The 23,484-nt window shown below is 49.2% G+C and overlaps 1 protein-coding gene across 4 annotated transcripts in view; it reads left to right on the plus strand.

Moving 5' to 3' along the window:
* The first annotated feature begins 85 nt into the window (after nt 1–85).
* Nucleotides 86–23,484, plus strand: part of Brme1 (break repair meiotic recombinase recruitment factor 1) — a 58,805-nt gene continuing 35,406 nt past the window's right edge. The window contains exons 1-9 of one of the 4 annotated variants that reach the window (XM_075976661.1): nt 86–439; nt 870–923; nt 7,698–7,872; nt 10,871–10,949; nt 13,656–13,760; nt 16,576–17,688; nt 20,347–20,444; nt 21,925–22,017; nt 22,299–22,693. In XM_075976661.1, coding sequence (XP_075832776.1) covers nt 890–923; nt 7,698–7,872; nt 10,871–10,949; nt 13,656–13,760; nt 16,576–17,688; nt 20,347–20,444; nt 21,925–22,017; nt 22,299–22,425 — 1,824 coding nt within the window. In that variant the 5' untranslated portion in view covers nt 86–439; nt 870–889 and the 3' untranslated portion in view covers nt 22,426–22,693. Of the gene's footprint in view, nt 440–869; nt 924–2,833; nt 2,932–7,697; nt 7,873–10,870; nt 10,950–13,655; nt 13,761–16,575; nt 17,689–20,346; nt 20,445–21,924; nt 22,018–22,298; nt 22,694–23,484 lie in introns of those variants that run through there. The other 3 variants (XM_075976663.1, XM_075976664.1, XM_075976662.1) reach the window with 3 other exon arrangements.

The following is a 23,484-nucleotide window of genomic DNA, read 5'->3' on the forward strand; positions in this document are numbered from 1 at the left end:
CAGTACGGGGACACGCATGCGCCTGATATGAGGCGCGCGCGGAGAGGAGGAGGAGCATGCGTAAGGCGCGGTGAGGGTGCTGCGCGTGCGTGGGGCGGGAAAGAGGTGGAGGGCTGCAGGTGTGAGGGCGCGGCGGCGTGACCGGCGGAGGGCCGTGGCTCTCGCCGCTGTGCCCTGTTCTGTCTCGCTTTGTGGGAGTGCGGGGGGTGTTACTGCTGTCGGTCACTTGGGGCAGGTCGCGGGGAGCGCTGCGTCCACGGTGCCGGACCTCAGGCCTTCGGGTCCCCCAGCGCCATTCGGCCACACGATCCCGTGTCTGACGATGTGGTCATTTTCTCAAAATGTCACGCAAGTAATTTAGGCGATTTATTCCCCATCAGATGCAAGCCGATCTCGTCCCTACTAAGGACAGAGTGACTTCGTCTCTGCTGTGGCCCAGGTTGGTTCTGGCTTGCCTAGAGTCCCACAGCCCGAAGACCAGAAGTGACACCCCTGCCTCAGGTGACCCTGGTTAAAGTCACTTTGGTGGTTCACCAGTGGTCTCTCAAAAGCTTCCAAGTACCCCCACACCCCAGATACATAACTTTGGGCGCTGTGGGGGTGGGGTGGAGCACAGTCGTCTCCATCCCAGAGACTAGAGTCCTGAGGAGGACAAGGATAGTTCCTTCACACAGGGAAAGGGTGGGAATTCCTACCTGGCCATTGCCCAAGATGGCTATGACCTGGTGCCCCAGTCCGCGTCCTGCAGGAATTAAGCTGACTCCCCTCATCGGGCCGCCAGATGGGCCCTGTGGAAGAGGGAGACCACTGGGTACACGCGGGGACATAAAGTGCTGGCAACAGCTATAGAATTTGTTTGTTGCTTTCAGATTTCTCAGGGAAAGATAAAATGTATAAGAAGAAGAAGAAGCAGCGGGACTCAGGTATTTGGTTTATTAAAATTGGCATTATTATGTTTCATTTTGCTTCATTGACACAGGGTTTCTTTGTGTAGCCCTGGCTGTCTTGGAACATGCTCTGTAGACCAGGTTGGCCTCAGATTCATGGAGATGCAGTTGCCTCTGCCATCACTACCCAGGACACCACCACTGTCTGCCTTCAAATTGGCTTTTTAGTATTCATTTATTTGAGGTACTGGGCCTAGAACATAGACCTTCCTGCATGATAAATACTCTGCCATGAAACTACATCTCTGTCCCAAGTTGACCGTTTTATTTTTGATGTGTGTTTTTGAGATGGGGGTGGATTCTTGCCATGTGTGCTGTTTTATGTCATTGTGTCTCAAGCTGGAGTCGTTTGGGAAAAGGGACTCTCGACTGAGAAAATGCTTCCAAAAGATTTGCCTGTAGCTAAGTTTGTAGTACATTTTCTTGATTAATGATGAGTGTGGGTGGGCCCAGCTCAGTGGGGGGACATAGTGCATGGGGGGAGGCAAGTAGTCCTGAGTTAGATAATAAAGCCAGGAGGCTGCTTCCCTCCACAGCCAAGTGCTTCAACTCCTGCCTCCCTTTGATGATGGACTATGATGTAGAAGTGTAATAAACCCTTTCTTCCTCGATTTTGCTTTTGCTCACAGTAATAGAAATCCTAACTAATATATCATGTAGCCCAGGCTGATTTTGAACTTATCTTCCTGCCTTAGCTTACTGTGCACTGGGATAAAGGCCTGTAGACCAAGCCCAGGTGTTTTGCTGTTTCTTTTTTGTTTGTTTGTTTGTTTGTTTTTTTCGAGACAGGGTTTCTCTGTAGCTTTGGTGCCTGTCCTGGAACTAGCTCTTGTAGACCAGGCTGGTCTCGAATTCACAGAGATCTGCCTGCCTCTGCCTCCCGGGTGCTGGGATTAAAGGCGTGTGCCACCACCACCCGGCTGTGTTTTGCTGTTTTATAAATAGACAAGTTCTCACTCTGGGGCTGCAAAGGTGGCTCAGTAAAATGCCTGCCAACAAAGCAAGAGGAGCCCAATCTCCAGACTCATTTTGAAAATAGCAGGCATGGTGGCCTGTGCTTGTAGTCCCAGTGACTTGCTAGCCAGCCAGTCTAGGCTCCTAGGCGAGTTCCGCATCAGTGAGAGACCCTCATAAAACAATGTGGGCTGAGCAGTTGGCTCAGTGACTGACGCGCATGCTGTGCCAGCACGAGGACCTGGGTCTGGATTCCTAACATTCACACAGAAGCTGGATATAATGGCGCCTGTCTGTGACCCCAGCACTAGAGCGGAGGAGACAGCTAGTCTAGACACAACAGGGAACCCTGGGTTCAGGGAGAGAGTAACCCCAGCACTAGAGGGGAGGAGACAGCTAGTCTAGACACAACAGGGAACCCTGGGTTCAGGGAGAGAGTAACACCAGTACTAGAGGGGAGGAGACAGCTAGTCTAGACACAACAGGGAACCCTGGGTTCAGGGAGAGAGTAACCCCAGCACTAGATGGTGTGGGGGGGAGTGGAGACAGCTAGTCTAGACACAACAGAGAACTCTAGGTTCAGGAAGAGATCTTATTTCAAAAAAAATAAGATGTAGGACTAGAGAGATGGCTGCTTTTCCAGAGAACCCTAGTTCAGTTCCCAGAACCCACATGGAAGCTCACAACCAACTGTATGTAAACCCTGTTCCACACCCTCTTCTGATCTCCAAGAGCATGCATGTGGTAGTGGTGCATAGACATACGTGCGGGCAAAATACCCAAACAAGTAAAATGTAAACATTTTAGAAGTTAGAAAGGAAGACCCCTAATACTGACCTGTGACCTCCACATGCTCACTTGTGATATTTTATTTGTATTTTAATAAATGAAGCTTGCCTGAAGACCAGAACACAAAACAGCCACACAGGCCAGGCCGTGGTGGCACACACCTATAATCCCAGCAATAGAGAGGAACATAAAGAGGGATGAGACAGGAACTCGCTCTCTTCCAGTCTGAAAATTCACGGAGGTAAGAGCTCTCTAGTGGCTGGCTGCTTTTCTGATCTCCAGCTTGAACCCCTGTATCTGTCTCCAGGTTTTTATTATCTGCTCTCACTCACCCCCAGGCAAGGGCACTGGCACACATGTAGGTAACACACAAAGGTAGAAGGCTCTTGAAGAATGACGCCTGGCATTGTGTTCTGGCCTATGCACCTGTACTCCCTCCCACACTCCTCTGGGTTCGGGTGACCCTCCTACCTTAGTTTTCTGAGTAGTTGGGACCACACATACCACCACCATACCCAGCTCTTGATAACACTTAATTGTTGCTTTTCACCAGAATGCTAATACGATGACCTTAAGCTCCTGAAAAGATGGTGAAGTTTTAGTACGGGCAAGTAAGAATAACAGGAATTACGGAGGCCGTACAGTAGAGCGAAAGTTCTCTGGCATCTCCTCTAGCCACTGGTCCTAAGGCCAGGGGACCAAGAGGTCTTTCCCACTTCATTCCGGTTTCAGGACGATTCCTGCACAGGGCCAATGCCAGATCAACTGCTGTGTGGCTGTTTGTAATCTAGATTTCAAAAGATTGGCTGGTGGGGCTCTGCTCCCCTCACTGTGGGTAAAGTAGTCTGTGCCTCAGTTCCCAGTCACGGTAAACAAGTTACAGGAAATGCAGCTGCCTTGATTTGTGTTTGCAGTGCTGGGGATGCACCAGGGCCTCGCGCTGCCAGCCAAATGCTCTACCACTCTGACTACCGCTAGCATAAAAGCCAGATAAAGGTATCCCTCGGTTTTCTGACTGGGCCTGGGTATGTCTTTGGGTGTCAACTGCTGACCCCCACTCGTGGCAACTGTGACAGTGTCATCAAGGTTAGCCATCTCATGACCTGTTGACCTTGCCCTGTCTAAATAATAAAACCCACCTGTCGACAGTGCAGTTCCCTGCTAGAGGCCACCAAGCAGCCACTACTTGACTCCACCATCTGTGTGCCTTCATGAGAGAAAAGGGACCCTCTTGTTTCCTGATGTCCTAAACTATCATGCGTATGTATATTTGTGGGTGGAATTTTTTGTTGTTTTTGTTTATTGTGCACCTAAGTATTTTGTTGGGAAATACCGTGAATGGTAATGAGAAAAATATGCATTTCCCCCTTCAAACTAAAAACTTAAGTTTACCATTTCTTGATTGCACTGAAAAAATAACTACCTAGCCTTGTGGTTTTCCCATTGCTAGCCCATCCTCCACCAAGTCCTTGCTCTTTCACACCTCTCTCCTGGTTCCTCTCCCTGGATTCTCAGTTTTAAGGAACCCAGGATCTGTCTCCCTTCCCCCTAGTGTGAGAGGCCACCATTCCCCACACTGACTGGTCTAGCAAAGTTCCAGTGGGACCTTGAAACCGGTGAGTGTAACACGACTAATAAAAAGCCCAGAGACAAAGCCGGGCGGTGGTGGCGCATGCCTTTAATCCCAGCACTCAGGAGGCAGAGGCAGGCGGATCTATGTGAGTTCGAGACCAGCCTGGTCTACAAGAGCTAGTTCCAGGACAGACTCCAAAACCACAGAGAAACCCTGTCTCGAAAAACAAACAAACAAACAAACAAACAAAAAAAAGCCCAGAGACAGATACAGGGGTTCAAGCTGAAAGATCAGAGAAGCAAAGCAGCCAACCACTAGAGAGCTCTTACCTCTGTGAAATCTTTAGATTGGAAGAGAGCGAGTTCCTGTCTCATCCCGCCTTATATTCCTCTCTAGTGCTGGGATTAAAGGCATGTGCCACCACGGCCCAGCCTCTATGACTAACTTGTGTGGCTGCTGGGATTATAGGTGTGTGCCACCATCCTGGCTTGTATGACTGACTAGTGTGGCTACCTTTGCACTTTGATCTTAAGACAAGGTTTCTTTATTAGATTATAAGCAAAATATCACCACAGTAAGGCTGGGACATGGAGATTTTGAGAGGATGTTATGATTGCAGTATAGCTAATAGTTGGTTGCAGACTTTTTTCAAAAAGTAAATGAATTTTCCATGATTAAATATCATAAAATTTATGACAGAATATAAGATGTTAACATATTTTAAGTCAATAAATAAGGTAAAATCCAGTTTCCAGGCATTGAGGGATGGTTCAGTTGATAAAGTGCTTGCCTTGTAACCATGAAGACATGAGTTCAGTCCCCACACCCATATAAAAGCTAGGTATGGTGACACGCGCTTGTATTCCCAGTAGTGGAGTGGAGGAGCAGAGACAGGTCCATTACTGGAGCTTGTGGGCCAGCCAGCCTAGCCTTCTAGGCAAGTTCCCGGTGAGTGAGAGACTCTCTAAAGCAAGGGACAAAACCTGTCTTAGCTACTGTTCTGTTGCTGTGGGAGACACCCTCACCAAGGCAACTTAGAGAGCACTTGATTGGGGGCTTGCTTACAGTTTCAAAGGGTGACTTCAAGACCATCAGGGCGAGGGTGTAGCAGCAGGCAGACATGGCATTGTAGCAGTAGCTGAGAGCTTACATCTTCCACACGTAGCAGGCCCAGAGGAGGTGGCAGGGAGAGGAGAGAGAGAGAGACTGAAACTAGACCTGCTGTGGGCTTTTGAAATCTCCAACAAGACCACACCTCCTAATCCTTACCAAAAGGGTTTTGTCACCTAACCAGTGCACAAAGGCAGAAGTAGTTTACCTTTGAGTTCAAGGCCAGCCTGGTCTACGGAGTGAGTTCTAGTACCTCCAGGAGCTACATAGAGAAACCTTGTCTTGAAAAAACAAACTAATCTTCTCTCTTTTCTGTGCTGAGTATGAACCCAGGCCTGCCCATACCAAGCAAGCTGCTGTTTGTGAGCAATCTCAGGCAACCAGACAAAGCTATTTATTTTTGTCTTTTGTGGCGGAGAGGTGGGGACATAGAAACATAAGGAATTCCTGAGCCCACAGCGCTGGTTGGAGAGCATGGGCAGTGGTGTGGACAGAGGACGGACACCTGCAGGGTCTTAGTGAGGGCGCTGCTCCGCAGATGCACAGCAGCAGAGCAGAAGGAAGGGCTGGAGGGCTGGGGCGTGGCTTAGCAGTAGAACACTTGGCTAGCATACCTCAGGTCCCCAGTTCCATCCTGTCCCTATAGTACGTTCACGTTCATGCAATAGGTGTAGTGCGTGTGTGCCTCTGTATAGAGGTCAGTGTCAGGTGTTTCCTCAGTCACTCTTTACTTAATTAAACAACTGCCATTGGGTTTTTATTGTTGTTGTTGTTTGTTTGTTTGAAAAATGGTCTCATGTAATCCAGGCTGGCCTCAAACTCTCAATCCTTCTATCTTAGCCTCGCAAGTGCTAGAACTAAAGGCATGCACCGCCACCTGACTTCTGTGTGCTCAGCGCTTTAGACTACTGAACACTAGTGCTGACTTGTACATTCCTCTAGTCAAAACAGGAAGAAAGAGAAGGACAAGCTCAGCTTGTATGTGGCTCAGTCATAGGGGAACAGGTATAAAAAGCCGAATGATCCTGTTCTGTCCTGTAGCGCCCGTGCCACTACAAGACAGTACGGTACGTGAGCCAGGAACTAAGCTGGAGACTTAAAAACACAGAGACACAGACAGAGCCATGGACACGGGTCATTCTTGATATGAGAATGCCTAGAATGCCCAGTTTATGTGCTCAGGGGAAGCTTATATAGGGATCCTTAGCCACGCCCAGCTCTCGGGATCTTTCAGCTGTGGGTCTCATCAGCCTGCCATCAAGGTCTCAGAGCAGCTGCAGGCAAAGAAAGTCAAGGGGCCAGGGCTCTATAGTTCCCAACATACAGGAGATGACCTGGCGCCTTCCAGAGGCTAGCAGAAGTACTGTCACTGTCAAGTGAAAAGGAAAGCCATGGGTAAGAACGGGAGGGTGGTAGGGACCTCAGACATGGTTCCACCATTTGAACTGAGACCTGCCTCACTTCTCCCTGAGGAGGGGGGGCTTGGTCCCACTTGTCCCATGTGGTTTGGAGCCAAGGTGCTTCAAGATGTAATCTCAGGAGCCGGAGGATGCTCTATTCTTTCATAGGACCTGAGCTCAATTCCCATCTCCCACATGAGACTCACAACTGTCTGTAATTCAGTTGCAGAAGCTCTGATGCCCTCTTTGGCCCCTGTAGGTTCCACATATGGACATGAAACAGACATACATGCAGATGAAATATCCATATACATAAAATAAAAATTTAAAAATAATGTAAATAAAAGATTCTATCACAGTCATGGCCAAATTAATAGATTAAAGCTGAGGTGATGGTTCAGTGGTGAGGTGGCACACTTGTAATCCCAGCTCTGGGGAGGCAGAGGCAGAGTGTTCCCTGGGCCTAGCCGCTGTCTCAAACAATAAGCTGAGTGACTCCCGGGAAATTACACTATATGTTCACCCCTGGCCCCCATGCACATGCGCAGACAGGTACATTTGCACATGGACACATAAAGCCCTTGAATCAGCTTCCAAAATGCAGGCTACCTATCATTCCTGCATTTTGGAAGCTGGGGAAGCAGAACAGAGAGTTAGTTCATGGACAGCCTGGGCTACAGGTAAGATCCTGTCTCACCGGGAAAAAAAAGAATCTAATTGTATGACCACATGAGAGAATGGGTCCTGGGTCTTGAATGGGGCTCCCTCCCATCTCCCCATCACCAGGTTAGCACCAAAACTGGCCTTCCTGCCCTCAACACGGACCCACTCACCTATAGTCTAGCTGTGGCCCTCCTGTGCTAAACTGACAACCGTGCTGTGCCTGATCTGCATCCCTGCCCCTCACTTCCCTCTCCAAACCAGGGGACAGCCTCCCTTCCTCAAAACCGTCTAAGAACCCACGGCTGAAAGACCCCCAGGGAAGCCCCCAGAGCTCCATGCTGATGCAGTCACACCATTCCAGAGAGTCGGAAGACAGCCCAGAACCTGCTGCCTCTGTAGAGCCAAGTGGGGAGGAATCACAACCCACAGCTTCCAGGTAGGTGGCTCAGAACCGGCCCAGCTCGGTTACAGTTAACACCGATCCAGGCTGGGAGGAAGCTCAGTTGGAAAGGCACTTTTTTTCACAAGACCTAAGACCGGAGTTCCACCTCCAGAACCCATGTGAAAACATCTCAGCATGGTGCTGAGGAGGGAGGACAGGTGGACCCCTGGGGCTCACTGTCCAGCCAGTATAGCCTAATTGGTGAGTTTCAGACCTGAGGTTGACCTCTGGGTGCATGCATGTTCATGCACACACATAAAAACAGGCCAGTTATGACGACACACACCTTTAATCCCAGGACATGGGAAGCAGAGGCAGGTAGATACCTATTAGTTTGAGGCCAGCCTGGGTTACATAATGAGACCGCATTTCCAAAAGAAAGGAAGAGATGAAGGAGGGAGGGAGGGAAGGAAGGAAGGAAGGAAGAAAGGAAGGAAGGAAGGAAGGAAGGAAAGAAGAAAGGAAGGAAGGAGAGAGAAAAGTGGAATTAGGAGGAGCAAAATGACTGGTAACTGATGTCTTTGAGGAAGACAGTGTGGGCTAGGTGACCACATTTACTGAATTAAGAATATTGAGGCTGAATTAAAAATATTGAGGCTTGGAGCTGGAGATATGGCTCAGTGGTTAAGAGCCCTGACTGTTTCAGAGCACCCGAGTTCAATTCCCAGCACCCACATGGCAGCTAGCAACTGTCAATACCTCCAAGCTCTTACATAGACATACATGCAGGCAAAACGCCAATGCAAAAAAAAATAAAAGTAAAATAAAAAAAAATATTGAGGCTTGTGCTCAGCCTAGTATAAGTTCTCCATGTATGTCTGTCTGATTTCAGGTCACAGCAGACTTGCTAACAGTGGCACCATGAAGCCACAGGTGTTGGCTCTGCAGACTTGTGTGAGCCACACATCACCTAATCCTCCCTCCCAGAAGGTCACAGAGATTTAATCCTCTGCTAAGCCAGTGGGGATGCACTGCTGTGGGGCCTCCCAGTCTACAAACATAGGGGAAGGGACAAGAATTCTATCCATCTTGTGCTATTTTTTTTTAATGTTCACTAAGAAATAGCACCTATGGGGCTGAAGAGATGGCTCAGTGATTAAGAGCACAGGCCTTCCAGAGGTCTTGAGTTCAATTCTCAGCAACCACATGGTGGCTCAAAACCATCTATAGTGGGATCTGATGCCCTCTCTGCGATAACAGTGTACATGCAGAAAGAACACTCATATACATAAAAAAATAAATCTCTCTTTAAAAAAAGAAGAAATACCACATATAGAGAAAAAGACAAAAAGAAAACCAATATAAAACAAACAGCAAAATGTGGAGAAAAATCTTGGTGGTGCTCCAGAAGCCACACAAATTATCTCAGTGGGACAATGAGGACTACTGAGAACTCAAGAACAATGGCAATGGGTTTTTGATCCTACTGCACGTACTGGCTTTGGGGGAGCCTAGGCAGTTTGGATGCTCACCTTACTAAAACTGGATGGAGGTGGGCGGTCCTTGGACTTCCCACAGGTCAGGGAACCCTGATTGCTGATGAGGGAGAGGGACTTGATGGGGGAGGGGGAGGGAAATGGGAGGCGGTGGCGGGGAGGAGGCAGAAATCCTTAATAAATAAATTAATTAAAAAAAAACAACAACAAATGACCTCAGTGTAAAACTTGTTATTCCCTCTGCAGTGCTGGGATGGAATCCAGCCTCTTGTCCGTGTTCTACCGAGCTACCCCAGCACCTAAAAATATTTTTAAAAATATTTGTTTTGAAGCCAGGCGGTGGTGGCGCACACCTTTAATCCCAGCACTTGGGAGGCAGAGACAGGTGGATCTCTGTGAGTTCGAGGCCAGCCTGGTCTACAAGAGCTAGTTCCAGGGCAGGAAACAAAGCCACGGAGAAAGCCTGTCTCAAAAAACCAAAAAGAAAAAAAAATTGTTTTGAGACACGGTCTTACTGAGCAGCCCTGGTTGGCCTGGAACTTGATCTGTAGACTAGATTGACTTTGAACTCAAAGAGATCTGCCTGCCTCTGCTTTCTGAGTGCTGGGATTATAGGTGTGTACCACCATGCCTGGTTAGAATTCTCTGTTTTCTTTTTCTTCCCTTTCTCTTTCCTTTCTTGGTGTGTGTGGATGGGAGCTGACTTGCAGCACATCATCTGTGTGACTGTCAGAGGATGTCCAGGACAACCTATGGTGTCAGTTCTGACTTTCCACTTGTTTGAGACAGTGTCTGTTGTTCTGCAGTGGACAGGCCAGCTGCCTTGTCACAGGGTGCTGGAATTACAGTTCTCGTACTACTCCCTTAGCTTTTACATAGGCCTGCTTGTGTGGCAAGGGCTTTTATCCATGGAGCTACCGTTCAGATTATTTTTTTTTCTGTTTTTTTTTATTTTGTTTTGTTTTTGTTTGTTGTTGTTTTTGAGACATGGTTTCTCTGTGTAACAATCCTAACTGTCCTGGAACTTAATTTGTAGACCAGGATGGCCTCAAACTCACAGAGATCGCCTGTTTCTGCCTCTGCCTCCTGAGTGCTGGGATTAAAAACATGTGCCACCAGGCCCGGCCCAGATTCTTATTTTATTGCTAAGTAATACTGCACTCTGTAAATTTCACCCTTTCAAAGCAGACAATCTGGGCACCTGCCTAGCAGGCGCCAGGCTCTGGGTTCCATCCTCAGCTCTGTGTAGGGGAAATGGAACTGATGTATTTTTAAACCCTAAGAAGCAATTTCCAGGCCCTCCCTGGAAGATTCAGAATTACTTTTCGTTTAGGTTCTCATCTCCCTTTGTTCTTGAGAAAGTAAGTGTGTAGGTATATGTATTTGTGCCTGTGTGTGTATATGTGTGTCTGTGTGTGAGCATGTTTTGGGGATAGAACCCATAGCCTCTCATACTATGTGAGCTATGCTGAACTGCTGGAGCTGCACCCATCCCATTGTCTTGGTATGTAAGTAACATCTAGAAGGACTTCTCTGTTTTCCCTCTTCTCACCCAGCTGCCTTGTGGAGGACACAAGAGCTGCCTCTGATCTCCTGGAGTCACTGGAAGAGCTGGCCCCCCTGCCTCCTTCCCAGGTGAGCCTCCTCTTGTAAGGTCTATATCCTGTCTGTGGCCAGCAGCTCTTCACTGCCCACAGGGATGCAAGGACATAAGACAACTTGTGTGAGACTACAAGAAAAGAAATCAAAGCAAGGCATGGTGGTGCACACCTTTAATTACAGAACTTGGGAAACAGAGGTGGGTAAACCTCTGAGTCCAAGGTCAACCTGGACCATATAGTAAATTCTAGACTAGCTTAGGCTATAGAGTAAAGCCTTGTCTCAAAAAAAAAAAAACAAGATAAGCTGGGGCTGGAGAATGGCTCAGCAGTTAAGAGCACTGATTGCTCTTCAGAGAATCCGGGTTCAGTTCCCAGTACCCACATGGTAGCTAACAATTGTCTATAACTCCAAGATCTAACACCCACACACAGACATACATGCAGTCAAAACACCAATAATTATTTTAAAAAAAGAAAAAGAAACAAGGTGAGGGGTTTGGGGATGTAGGGTAAGAGGAGGAACAGTTGGAGATGTAGCTCAGTTGGTACAATGCTTGCCCTAGAGTGCATGAAGACCTGGGTTTATCCCCAGTGCTACATAAAACAGGCATGATGTCCGTGATTCTAGCACTCCAGAGGAGAGGACAGGAGGACTAGGAATTGAAAATCAGCCTCAGCTATATATCAAGATCAAGGCCAGCCTAAGTTATGTGAAATCTTATCTCTGACAAAGAAGCAAAAAATATCAAATGGAAAAAAAGGAAGCATATTTAACAAGTGGTGCTGGCATAACTGGATATCAACATGTAGAAGAATGAAAATAGACCCATATCTATCACCATGCACAAAACTCAAGTCCAAATGGATCAAAGACCTCAACATAAAGCCAGTCATACTGAACCTTATAGAAGAGAAAGTGGGAAGTACTCTGGAACGCATTGACACAGGGAACCATTTCCTAAATAGAACCCCAGCAGCACAGACATTGAGAGAAACAATTAATAATTGGGACCTCCTGAAATTGAAAAGGTTCTGTAAAGCAAAGGACATGGTCAACAAGACAAAATGACAGCCTACAGAATGGGAAAAGATCTTCAGTAACCCCACATCAGAGAGAGGTCTGATCTTCAAAGTATACGGAGAACTCAAGAAATTGGACACCAAAAGAACACATAATCCAATTAAAAAAAATGGAGTACAGACCTAAACAGAGAACTCTCAACAGAGGAATCTAAAATGGCTGAAAGACACTTAAGGAAATGTTCAACATCCTTAGTCATCAGAGAAATGCAAATCAAAACAACTCTTGAGATTCCATCTTATACCTGTAAGAATGGCCAAGATCAAAAACACTGATGACAACTTATGCTGGAGAGGTAGTTGGGAAAAGGGAACACTCCTGCATTGCTGGTGGGAATGCAAGATGGTACAACCCCTTTGGATGTCAGTGTGGTGATTTATCAGAAAATTAGGGAACACTCTTCCTCAAGACCCAATAATATACCCAATATTGTGCCACAAGGACATGTGCTCAACTATGTTCATAGCAGCATTGTTTGTCATAGCCAGAACCTGGAAACAACCTAAATGCCCCTCGACCGAAGAATGGATAAGGAAAATGTGGTACATTTACCCAACGGAGTACTACACAATAGAAAAAAATAACAGCATCTTAAATGTTTTCAGGAAAATGAATGGAGCTAGAAAACATCATTTTGAGTGAGGTAACCCAGACACAGAAAGACAATTATCACATGTATTCACTCATAGGTGGTTTTTAAACATAAAGCAAAGAAAGCCAGCCTACAAACCACAATCCCAGAGAACTTAGACAACAATGAGAATACTAAGAGAGACTTACATAGATCTAATCTGCATGGGAAGTAGAAAGTAGAAAAAGACAAGGTCTCTTGAGTAAATTGGAAGCATGGGGACCTTGGGGGAGGGTTGAAGCGGGGAGGGAAGAGGCAGGAAGGGGAGCAGAGAAAAATGTAGAGCTCAATAAATATCAATTAAAAAAATGGTCAGCTGGGCAGTGGTGGCACACGCCTTTAATCCCAGCACTCGGATGGCAGAGGCAGGAGGATCTCTGTGAGTTCGAGGCCAGCCTGGTCTACAAGAGCTAGTTCTAGGACAGGCTCCAAAGCAAAAAAAAAAAAAAAAGTCAAAGAAAGAAATAAAAGTAATAATAAAAAGGAATCTTATCTCAAAAACCAAAATTCCAGTGGGGGCACAACTTAAAATAAGGAGTAGCTTATAAGGGCAAGGTGATACACACCTTTAGTCCTAGCTCTCAGGAAGCAGAGGCAGCCTGCTTTACACACTGAGTTCCAGGATAGCCAGGGCTACGTAGAAGAACTTGTCTCAAAAAAGAAAAAGAAAAAGGGCTGGAGAGATGGCTCAGAGGTGAAGAGCACTGACTGCTCTTCCAGAGGTCCTGAGTTCAGTTCCCAGTAACCACATGGTGGCTCACAGCCATCTATAATGAGATCTGGTGCCCTCTTCTGGCATGTAAGCATACATGGAAGAAATGTTGTATACATAATAAATAAATAAGAAAACAAATAAATAGTACGGGTTTAAGGGTTGGTCTGTAACTGAGTAATAGAGCACTTCCTAGGATGCAGGGGTTTAATCCTCAATACTGAAAGAAAAAAACGGGGGGGGGGGTATGTTGGGGCTGCTGTTCCTAAGACCCCATTCTTCCACGCTGCTGCTTTATTCTTGTGTCTCTTTACAGAACTCAGGTGGGAGGTTTGTCCCCCAGTTTGCCAAACCAAAGAAGACAACAAGAAGAAAAGCCAAGGCGTGGGAAAAGGTTCCAGAGAGCGGCACCGGAAGCCAGGTAAGAGCCTCCCTTCCCTTAGTCGGCTGCTCCTGCTGATTAACTGTGGTCTTCCTTGATGCTGCCCCTGACTTGGCAGTCACACTCCGGCTCCTGGTATGCACTGTGTGCTAAGCAGCACATCTGAGACCACTCTGTACCATGGCTCAGTTTACATGGAGATAGTCAAATTCAGAAAGGTAGTATATTTTTCCTGACAGCTTCCTCTGCTTCTTGGGGGCTTCTGTACAAGTCAGGAACATTTAAAAATGTGGGGGCTGGAGAGATGGCTCAGCAGTTAGAAGTACTAGCTGCTCTTCCAGAGACTCCAGAGTTGGAGTTGCAGGCAGTTGTGAGCCCCCTGAAATGGGTGCTGAGAATCCAAGTCAGGTCCTCTGCAAGGATACTATACATTCTTAAATGCTTGGCCATCTCTCCAGCCCTCAAGAGTCTTAGGATTGCCCTTGCCATCATGAATCCTGGGGTTGACAATGTTGCTGATGCCACATGCCCCTGGAGGAGAGTACACAGTGGCCTTTGCTGCAGCAGTGTTTGTAATAGTCCCCAACTGGAAACACGCTGGGTAACGGTCAGTGGGTGAACATTAGGGTTGGGGATGGCTCAGTGGTAGAGCACTTGAGTAGGCAGTACACAAATGTCAATAGATCGCACAGAACCCTGGGTCGTCCATCCTCAACACTGCATAAACTGTAGAAATGGGAGGATCAGAAGTTCAAGGCTATCCTGGGCTATCCTGATCTATGTACCCTTTTGAGATCAGATTGGGCTGCATGAGAACTAGTCTTGGGAGGGGTCGGGAATTTGGGGGGTTGGGATTGTAGAGTTAAGGCAAACAGGTGGTTGACAGGTAGGAAAGGCAGAGTGGATAGCATGTGGGAGAGGTGGAATGCAGCTATTTTTTTAATTAGTTTTGTTTTATTTCTTTTTGTTTTTTGAGACAAGGTTTCCTCTGTGTAGCTCTGCCTTCCTGGAACTTGCTCTGTAGACCAGGCTGGCCTAGAACTCACAGAAATCCACCTGCTTCTGCCTTCTGAGAGCTGGTATTAAAGGCATGTGCCACCACCACCTGGTTTAGAGTGTAGATATTTTTTTTAAGAACAAACAAATGAACCTGGGAAGTGGTGACACATGCCTTGAATCCCAGTACTTGGGAATTACCGAAAACAAAATAAGAAACTCCCAGTACTTGGGAGCCACAGACAGGTAGATCTTTGTGAGTTCCAGGACAGCCAGGGCTACAAAGAGAAACCCTGTCTCCAAAAAACAAACAAATGACAAAAAACAAAAACAAAAACAAAACAGCTATAGTTGGGCACATTGATGCATACTGGTAATTGCAGACCCAGGTGTCTGAGGCAGGAAAATTTCGAGTTCAAGGCCAGGCTTTACTACATCTTTCTTTCTTTCTTTCTTTTTTTTCTTCCTTTCTTTCTTTCTTTTTTTTTTTTTTTTTTTTGAGACAGGGTTTCTCTGTGAAACAGTCTGGCTGTTCTGGAACTCACTTTGTAGGCTAGGTTGGCCTTGAACTCACAGATATCTACCTGCCTCTGGCTCTCCAGCGCTGGGGTTAAAGGTGTGCACCACCACCACCTGGCTGTGTCTATCGTCAACTACAAAAAGTGCAGCTTATGGGCAGGCAAGATGGCTCAGCCTGTAACAGTGTTGGGAGATGGAAGCAAGTGTCTGAGTTTGCACCAGCTTGGTCTATGAAGCGAGCGCCAAGCCAGTCAGGCTGCACAGGGAGACTTAGTTTCAAAACCAGTATACGCAACAAGCGCAGCCTGAGTAGAAGGTCACTGTTGCCACAGCTGCTTAGCTTCCTCATCATGGTGGCACTTTCTGGAGGGAGAGATTCTTAGACAAGTGACATGGAGCCAAGATTGGCTCTTAAGCTTCTGATTCTCCTACCTCTGCCTAGCAAGTGCTGGATTACAGATGTGTGCCACACCGCTGGAAGGTAGGTCTTCCCCAAGCTCACATCACCCCATCATGACATTGTACTAGAGCAACTCAGGGTGTCAGCATTGGAAGACGTGAGTAAAAGGCACAGGGAACTTTCTGCAGCAGTTTTTACAACATGATTGCAGTGACCTCACAGGAGAAAAACACCTACTTCACCATCATCATCATTGAGCTCTCGAGACAGAATCTCACTATGTGGTCCAGGACAGCCTCAGACTTTGAACCCCTCCTCAGTCTCTCAATGTGATGATGTACCGTGTGCCACCAAGTCCAGCCCAACCCCAGCTTCTTTGTAATGGCGTTTTTATTACCTGTGTGCATATGTATGTATAGGAGTGTGGGTGTTCGTCTGCCACGTGTGAATGTGAGGGTAAGAAGTCAACTTTGTGAAGTCTGTTTTCTCCGCCATGCCGTGACAGAAAGTGCCACTCTACCCACCGGGCCTTCTCGCTAGCTCTGGTGTATCTTATTTAAGTTGATATGAGGCTGGTGTGATGGATCAGCAGGCCAGGTCACTTGTCACCAAATGTGACAACCTTAGGGCCCTCGTAGAGAGCAGAGTGAACCGGCTTCCACAAGTCGTCCTCTGGTCTCATTTGTACATTGTGGCAAGTGTGTGCATACACACATATAATGTAATAAGCTGATGTGTCTGGAAGCAGAGCCTTTAAACCCTTCATTAATTCTCTGGGGTGAGGGTAGAACTCAGAGCCTTGTGTAACTAGGCAAGTGCTTGCTGTACCTAGTGGTGGGTCCAACCATCTGATCCTGAGGACAGGGCTAGTATCAACTAGAGAATTCTTCAGAGTGCTTGATTATCTGAGGCGGGGACTGAGTCTTCTTATTTCCACAGGAAACACGGCCAGAACTGGGTACCCTCCAGGCAGGAAGCCAGCCAAAGGAGGAGTCCCTGAGGTTCCCTCTCCACGATGCCCAGAGGTCAGAAGACCAGACATGGGCAGATGGTGCCTGTCCAGAGGAGAGGACCATCTCACCAGATGCTGGAAGCCTAGGGAACAATGACTTTGAGATGCAGAGGGCCAGGGTTCAAGACAGTACTAGCCAGGAAAGGCACCTGTCAGATGGTGATGCCAAAGGGAGAGAGGCAGATGGCAGAGCCCCACAGGAAGGAGGTGCCCAAGGAGGGGAACCCCAGGAAGAAGGCATCCTCTACATTTCAGCACCAGCTCCTGCCTCAGACCCCATTGTACCTGTCCCCACGCACATACTCAGCAGCACAGAAGCAGCACCAAGCTGCAGCAGCCCAGCAGATGCCTCTCTTACGGACAATGTCATAACAGCTGTGAGCTTAGATCCCTCTGTGCTGCAACAGAGGGCTCCAGAGGTGGCTGGGCTGCCAGGCTCTCCAGATGGACAGACCCCTGGTGGAGACTGCACTGGGACTCTGCTGGGCTACACACCTCTTGCTGAGGAGACCACAGCAGGCAGAGAGGAGGTCAGGCTGGAAGAGGGGTCCCCTGGTGACATCCTGGCAAGCCTCACTGAGACTGCAGTTCTCGAGAAAGAAGAGCCCATGGTGGATGCTGGAGATCCAGGCCATATAGAACAGGAAATGGGTCCCGCTGTCAAGACCAAGGACCCTGACTCTGATGGACAGTTGCCAGGAGGGATAGGAATGCTGCCTTTACAGGCCCAGCCCATGAACCAAAAGTTAGTGGAGTCAAGCAGCCTAAACTGTCATCGAGACTTTGAGGGCCTCAGCTTGTCCCCTCATACCTCCTCTCAGCTAGAGCATAGCTATGCAGCTAGTGACCCTCCCCAGAGGAAGGCCTGTCATAGCAGTCCAGGAATTCCCATAGACCTGGCAGGACAGCAGCCATCAGTTCCCAGTTCTAGAGATCAGGCTGCATGGCAGGAGTCCTCAGCAATGGAACTAGACTTCCTGCCCGACAGCCAGATACAAGATGCCCTGGATGCCCCCAATGTGGAGGCCCTACCTGAGCAGGTAAGAGCCTTCCTGTGCTCAACACACAAACACACCCTATACCCTGGTCAGTGAGGTTCAAAGGCAAGATGGGGCTTATGGCCGGGCGGTGGTGGCGCACGCCTTTAATCCCAGCACTTGGGAGGCAGAGGCAGGCGGATCTCTGTGAGTTCGAGACCAGCCTGGTCTACAAGAGCTAGTTCCAGGACAGGCTCCAAAGCCACAGAGAAACCCTGTCTCAAAAAAACCAAAAAAAAAAAAAAAAAGATGGGGCTTATGTGTCTGACACTTCATTTATGCAGCATAGGCATATGGAGGTGGAGGACACACAGCAGCCTTGAGCACGGTGGAGTCAGGTTTTCCTGAGAGGCATACCTGCTGGCTATCCGTGTGGGCCTGACTTATGTGACTGGGACCTCCCTGCTGTAAATAGAGCCCTCCGCTGTGCTACCCATGCCCAGCATCTGCTCCTGGCTGGCAAGGGGACGTGGGAAACCATTACGAGTCACACTCCTGAACTGGACAGAGCCCTCGCTCCCTTGAGATTGCTGGGAATCTTGGGAATCTTGACAAGATTTTCCTGCAGACACGTGAGAAATCGTGCTTTGTATTATTGTTCCTAAGGGTCTTGTCCACTCACAGCTGCTCAGAAACAGCCTAACGTGCCTCTGAGCCAAGGCCAGCCATTCAAGGTCATTTGGGGGAAAAAACAGCCCTGCTCTCTGGACCTGACAAAGAGTTGTTTGCCACACCCTGAGACTAGGCAGGGTGTGGTACAGAGGCTGAGGGAGGCCAGGCACCTGCTGGAGTGGAGAAGCCTGTGATGTGTGTGGTCTGCTGGAGTCTAAAGCTGCTCTGTCTTGGAACAGAGCTTGGTGATGTCCAGTAGACTATGCGAGTATCCTCCCAAAGAGCCACACCTCCTATTGAGATATTTAGCTAGTCCATGTTGACACTTTGAGAGAAACTTTTCATAAGACATAATCCCACAATCCAAGCAAAGAACTGTATCTAGTGCTCAATGCAAGAAACAGGCAGCCATGCTTCAAGGCTGAGTTCCATCCTAGTACCAAAGGGATGGAGAGAAAGCCTGCCCTCCATCCTTGTTGGGGAACTTGTTGGGCTATACTTCTCAGGACACTGGGCCTGTGGTGTACACCAACGTGACTTGTCTTAGTACTGTGAGAAGCCAGGGTTCCATCCCACTTCTGTAAAGAAAATCTATCAGGACCAAAGGAATCTGGCATTCAGCTTGCATCAGACAACAGACAGCGCCAGCCTGGGACACTGGGTATTTCTGAACAAGTCAGGGTGACCCAGGCACTGAGCATGCTCCCACTAGAAGGCCATCAGCAGCCCAGCTCAGCTGGAGGGCAGAGGCTCTATCTCCCAACATAGGGACACCTAGGACCAGGAAAGGGCCTCCTGCTGGCCTCGCAGCCATTTCCACAGAGGGCATGACTGTAGGTCACTCTGCAGTGACAGTCTCAGCCTTGCACAGTGCTCTCCTACCAGAGATGTGGTGGCTTTTCCTCACAGCTCCAGTGTTGGTCTGAAGCTGGCAAGGTGGCATGGCTGAATGGCATGTGTGGGGCCTTGAGCTCCATCCCTAATACTTCAGGAAAACAGATCGTTTCATCCCTCCTTGGGCTCCATCCCTAATACTTCAGGAAAACAGATCTTTTCATCCCTCCTAGGGTTTGGGCATCAGCTGGACATATTTGGATGAGGCTTTCAGGGCTTCAAGTACCATAGCCCTTTTTTTCAAAGGCAACACCCCCACAGGCATGCTAGAAGTGTGGCCCCTTTTAGAGGGAAACTTCCCCACAGTTGAGCAGTGCAGTAGAATGGGCAAATGTGAACATCCAATTTCATTTCATTTTAGATGGTTTGGCAGGTTGCCCTGGCTGGGCTCAAATGACCTTCCCAGGTCTATAACCCCAGTCCAGCACTGTCCTCTGATGAATTCCCATGCCAGCCTGTTCCAGACTTTTCCATATAGGACTCTCATGCTTGAGGCAGGTAACAACACCTCCTTTCTGTTGTTGCCACTTGGGTTCCAAGACTGTGTCTCTGCAGGCCATGTTGACCTTAGACCTCCAGAGTTACATGTGCCCAGCTCCAGGGTCTTTTTTTTTTTTTTGAAAGGAGGCAGAATCTCAGTCTCACAGTAACCACATTCGCACAGGGTAGCCTGGAACCCAGGAGGCTGGCCCCAAACTCACAAGCACCAATCCTGCCCTCACCCCTAAGTTTCTAGGATTACAAGTGTGTACCACCATGCCTGGCCATGGTTTTTGTTTTTTTCAAGACAATTCTCACTATGTAGCTGTGGCTGTCCTGGAACTCGCTTTGTAGAGCAGGCTGGCATTGAATTCACAAAGATCTGCTCGCCTCTGCCCCCCCCCCCCCAGTACAGGGGTTAAAGATGTGTGCCACTACACTCAGCTTTGCTCCAGGATCTCTGAGATACCTTGGGACATGTCCACAGGGACTGGGGTAACACTCATCAGTGTATCACGAGATGTATGGCAGCCTGTTGCAGGAACAAGGAAGGAGGGCAGAGCTGTCTGGAGCTCCTCCTGGGCATTGCACTTCCTTAGGAGCTCAGCTAAAGGGAAGTCTTAGGTCTTCCTTTGCCAGCTTGGGTGATTCACACACTGTCCCTGCTCTTTCCAGGATTCTCCTGCAGGGAATGTGCCAGGGCTTGGCTGGCCTGTCTCTAGCCCAGATGCCATCGGAGGATCCCCAAAGGTAGTGACCAAAGCTCATCCCAGGTAGGCTTCCCAGTCTTTAATCCAGAGTGACAGCTGGACCTGCTATCTATCCTCACTCCCCCTCCTTCCCTCCCTCCCTCCCCCCTGTTTTTTGAGACAGGGTTTCTCTGTGTAGCCCTGGTTGTCCCAGAACTCACTTTGTAGATCAGGCTGGCTTCGAACTCACTGAGATGCACCTGCCTCTGCCTCCCACCCAGCTTAAGCCTGTCACTCAACCACCATGTACTATATATCCTGGGAACTCAGGTGGCCCATGGTCCACACTCAAAGAAGTGCCTGTCCTTAGGAGCTGAGTCCCCTGGGGCAGTCCCTCCAGCACCTTAGACTGTTCCAGCCTCTTTGTCCATGGGTGGTCCTGAGCTCCATAAACTGGTGTCTAGTCAGGGCTAGGAACTGTGAGTAGAAACAAGTCTGAGGGTGCCCAGCTCTGGCTCTGGGCAGGTACCCTAGGGACTACCCCACCCTTTCTCCTCACTGCCCTGTCTGGCCCTCACAGGCCTTCCCTCTGATTACCTTGCATTTGAACCTGACCATGTCTCTGCAGAGGCTTATCAATGATTTACTGCCAAGGTTCTGTTTCCATCAGGCAATCACAAAAGAGGGCTAGAATGGCACCCTGATCTCCTTGGCCCCTTTCCCTCCTCCAGCCTTCTGCCTGCCACTTGTCAACAGTCCCTCCCCTACGTTTCTCACTCTCCTTCAGTGTGCCAGAAGCAGGTTGTTACTGCGAAATATCCCAGTCAGTGCTGCTCCAGTGTGGATCCTGGGTCCAGTGGGTGGCCTGGGCTGAATGAAACTCTAGCCAGCTAAGGGCCCAACAGGCAGCTACCAGCAGGTGCCTGGAGCCTGTATGGCAGAACCAGGACTCGTGAGTATAGGGATTCAGAGGGAGACAGTTGTTAGCCTGAGCTGACAGGGGTCCTTAGTCTGCCTGTACATATATATAGGTTGCACATCCCTATGGGAAATGTGGCATGTCCCTTCCAGATTATCTTGAGTGCTAGGGATTATGGGGAGCAAATGGGGTAGCTCATCTGGGTAGTGGTGGCGCACGCCTTTAATCCCAGCACTTGGGAGGCAGAAGCAGGCAGCAGGCGGGTCTCTGTGAATTCAAGGCCAGCCTGGTCTACAGAGCAAGTTTCAGGACAGTCTCCAAAGCAACAGAAACCCTGTCACGAAAAACCAAAGTGTATGTGTGTGGGGGGGGCTAAGGAGTTAAAATCTAATGATCAAGTTAACTGGGAAAGAATATTCCAGAATCCTCAGAGGCACTGGGAGAATAGCCAGGTGGTGCCCATTGGTGAGGAAGGCCATGGCAGCAGCCCAAGCATGGCAGTATGTGGTGGCAGGGTTGGAGGGAGGATGTTCTTGGTGCAGGGAGGGGCAGTTGGAAATGGGTCGGCCATTATAAGCCCCTCAAACCCAGTGAATGGCTGACTCCGGAGCACCTGGGCCATTCCCTTCTTCCTCCTCCCAACAGACCGGCTGCGGGAACCTGGGCCCAAGAGGCCTGCAGGATGCAAGATGCCACAGACACAGTGCGTGGCCTCGTGGTGGAGCTCTCCAGTCTCAAGTAAGGGCAGCTCAAGTCACCAGAGAGGATAGGGAACAAAGCAGAAACTGAGGCAGGACTACCGGGGAGGGGGGGAATGGATATCTGGTAGTCCTGCCACATTCCACCACATTTGTGTGGTAGAATTCTTACTGTCACCTCTGACCTGCAGGGCTCAGGCTTTTACATTCAAAGGGCAGGATGTGCCTGCACCTGTGAGGAGCCACCTGGCAGGTGTGGTTGGGTCGGCCCTGTGCAGCGGGAGCCCCAGCTGGTACTCCTCATTTCCCTTTCTTCTACAGCCGGCTGATTATGAGTACCCACCGGGAACTGGAGGCCTTCAAGCGCAGGAAAGCCAAGCTTCTGCCTTACCTGACAAAGGGGTTGGGGAGCCTTGCTAGAGGGGATCAGGGCTGGAGGGACCTGTAGGCTGTTCCAGCCTGGACCCCCCAAGCCCTCTAGGCCTTTGGGGGTCAGTTTACCTGGGCTCCGTATGCCAGAGGCTGAGACTGAGCTTCAGGACGTCCTCTGACAGCAGGCCCTACCACAGGTGCTCATCCAGCTTCCAGAGCCTCCTGAGATGAGATGCAGTTGCTTTTCCGTTTGTTTCGGGAGGCGAGAGGTGCTCTTTGTTCTTTTCCCTGTTTTGTCCATGTTACTTTTGGGAAAGCGGTGAATAAACGGTGCAGTCATAGCCCGTGAGTCCCAGCTGTGTGGTGGAGACGTTCCCAGCTCGTATGTTCTGCCCACAGACCACTCTACCGTCTCCTCCACCTGCAGAAGGCTAGGTGTAGGGCTAGCCAGAACACAGGTCAGGGGCTCCCCACAGCTCAGTGTCCCAGGTTTCCAGGAGAATGGCTCTGTACACACTGGTCACATCCAGACACAGGTGGAGGGCACAAAGACAAGGTCCCAGGCAGGGTGAGACCCCAGCCTACTGCTTAGGAACGAGCTCTGATCATCTGCCTTCCCTCACCCTGCCTCTGCACATGACAGTGTCTGGCTGCGTCGGGGGCAGTCATCCTGTTTGCTGAAGTACATGCCTAGGAGGCTCAGGCCTCCCCACTGAGCCTCTTCCTAGGGAACCCTATGAGACAGGCAGGGTATGACTAACCCCAAACAGTCCCTCCCGGCTCTGGGCTCAGACTCTGGATGCTGAGTTATGCAAGGAGCTGCTGCTGTCCCAATGCCATTCACAGACCCGAGGCTACTAAGAAGCCCTTCTCCAGTCACCTTCCTCTTCCCTGGCTCCCAGACCACCCCAGACCAGGAACAAGGAGGGTCCCGGGAAATCTAATTCCTGTTCTGACCTCAGCCCCAGAAGAACAGGGACTGAGAGTGAAGCCTCAGGCCAGTTAGATGAATGCAGGCAGAGCTCTTCCCAGCACCCCGCAGGACATCTCGCAGTCAAGCCCGTAGCTGCACTGTACCAGCCTGTTTCCCTTGAGCCCTGTGTGCCTTCAGTGCAAGGGGCCCCTATTTTGCATA

Source organism: Microtus pennsylvanicus, chromosome 6, assembly GCF_037038515.1.
Source record: "Microtus pennsylvanicus isolate mMicPen1 chromosome 6, mMicPen1.hap1, whole genome shotgun sequence".
Lineage (NCBI taxonomy): Eukaryota > Metazoa > Chordata > Mammalia > Rodentia > Cricetidae > Microtus > Microtus pennsylvanicus.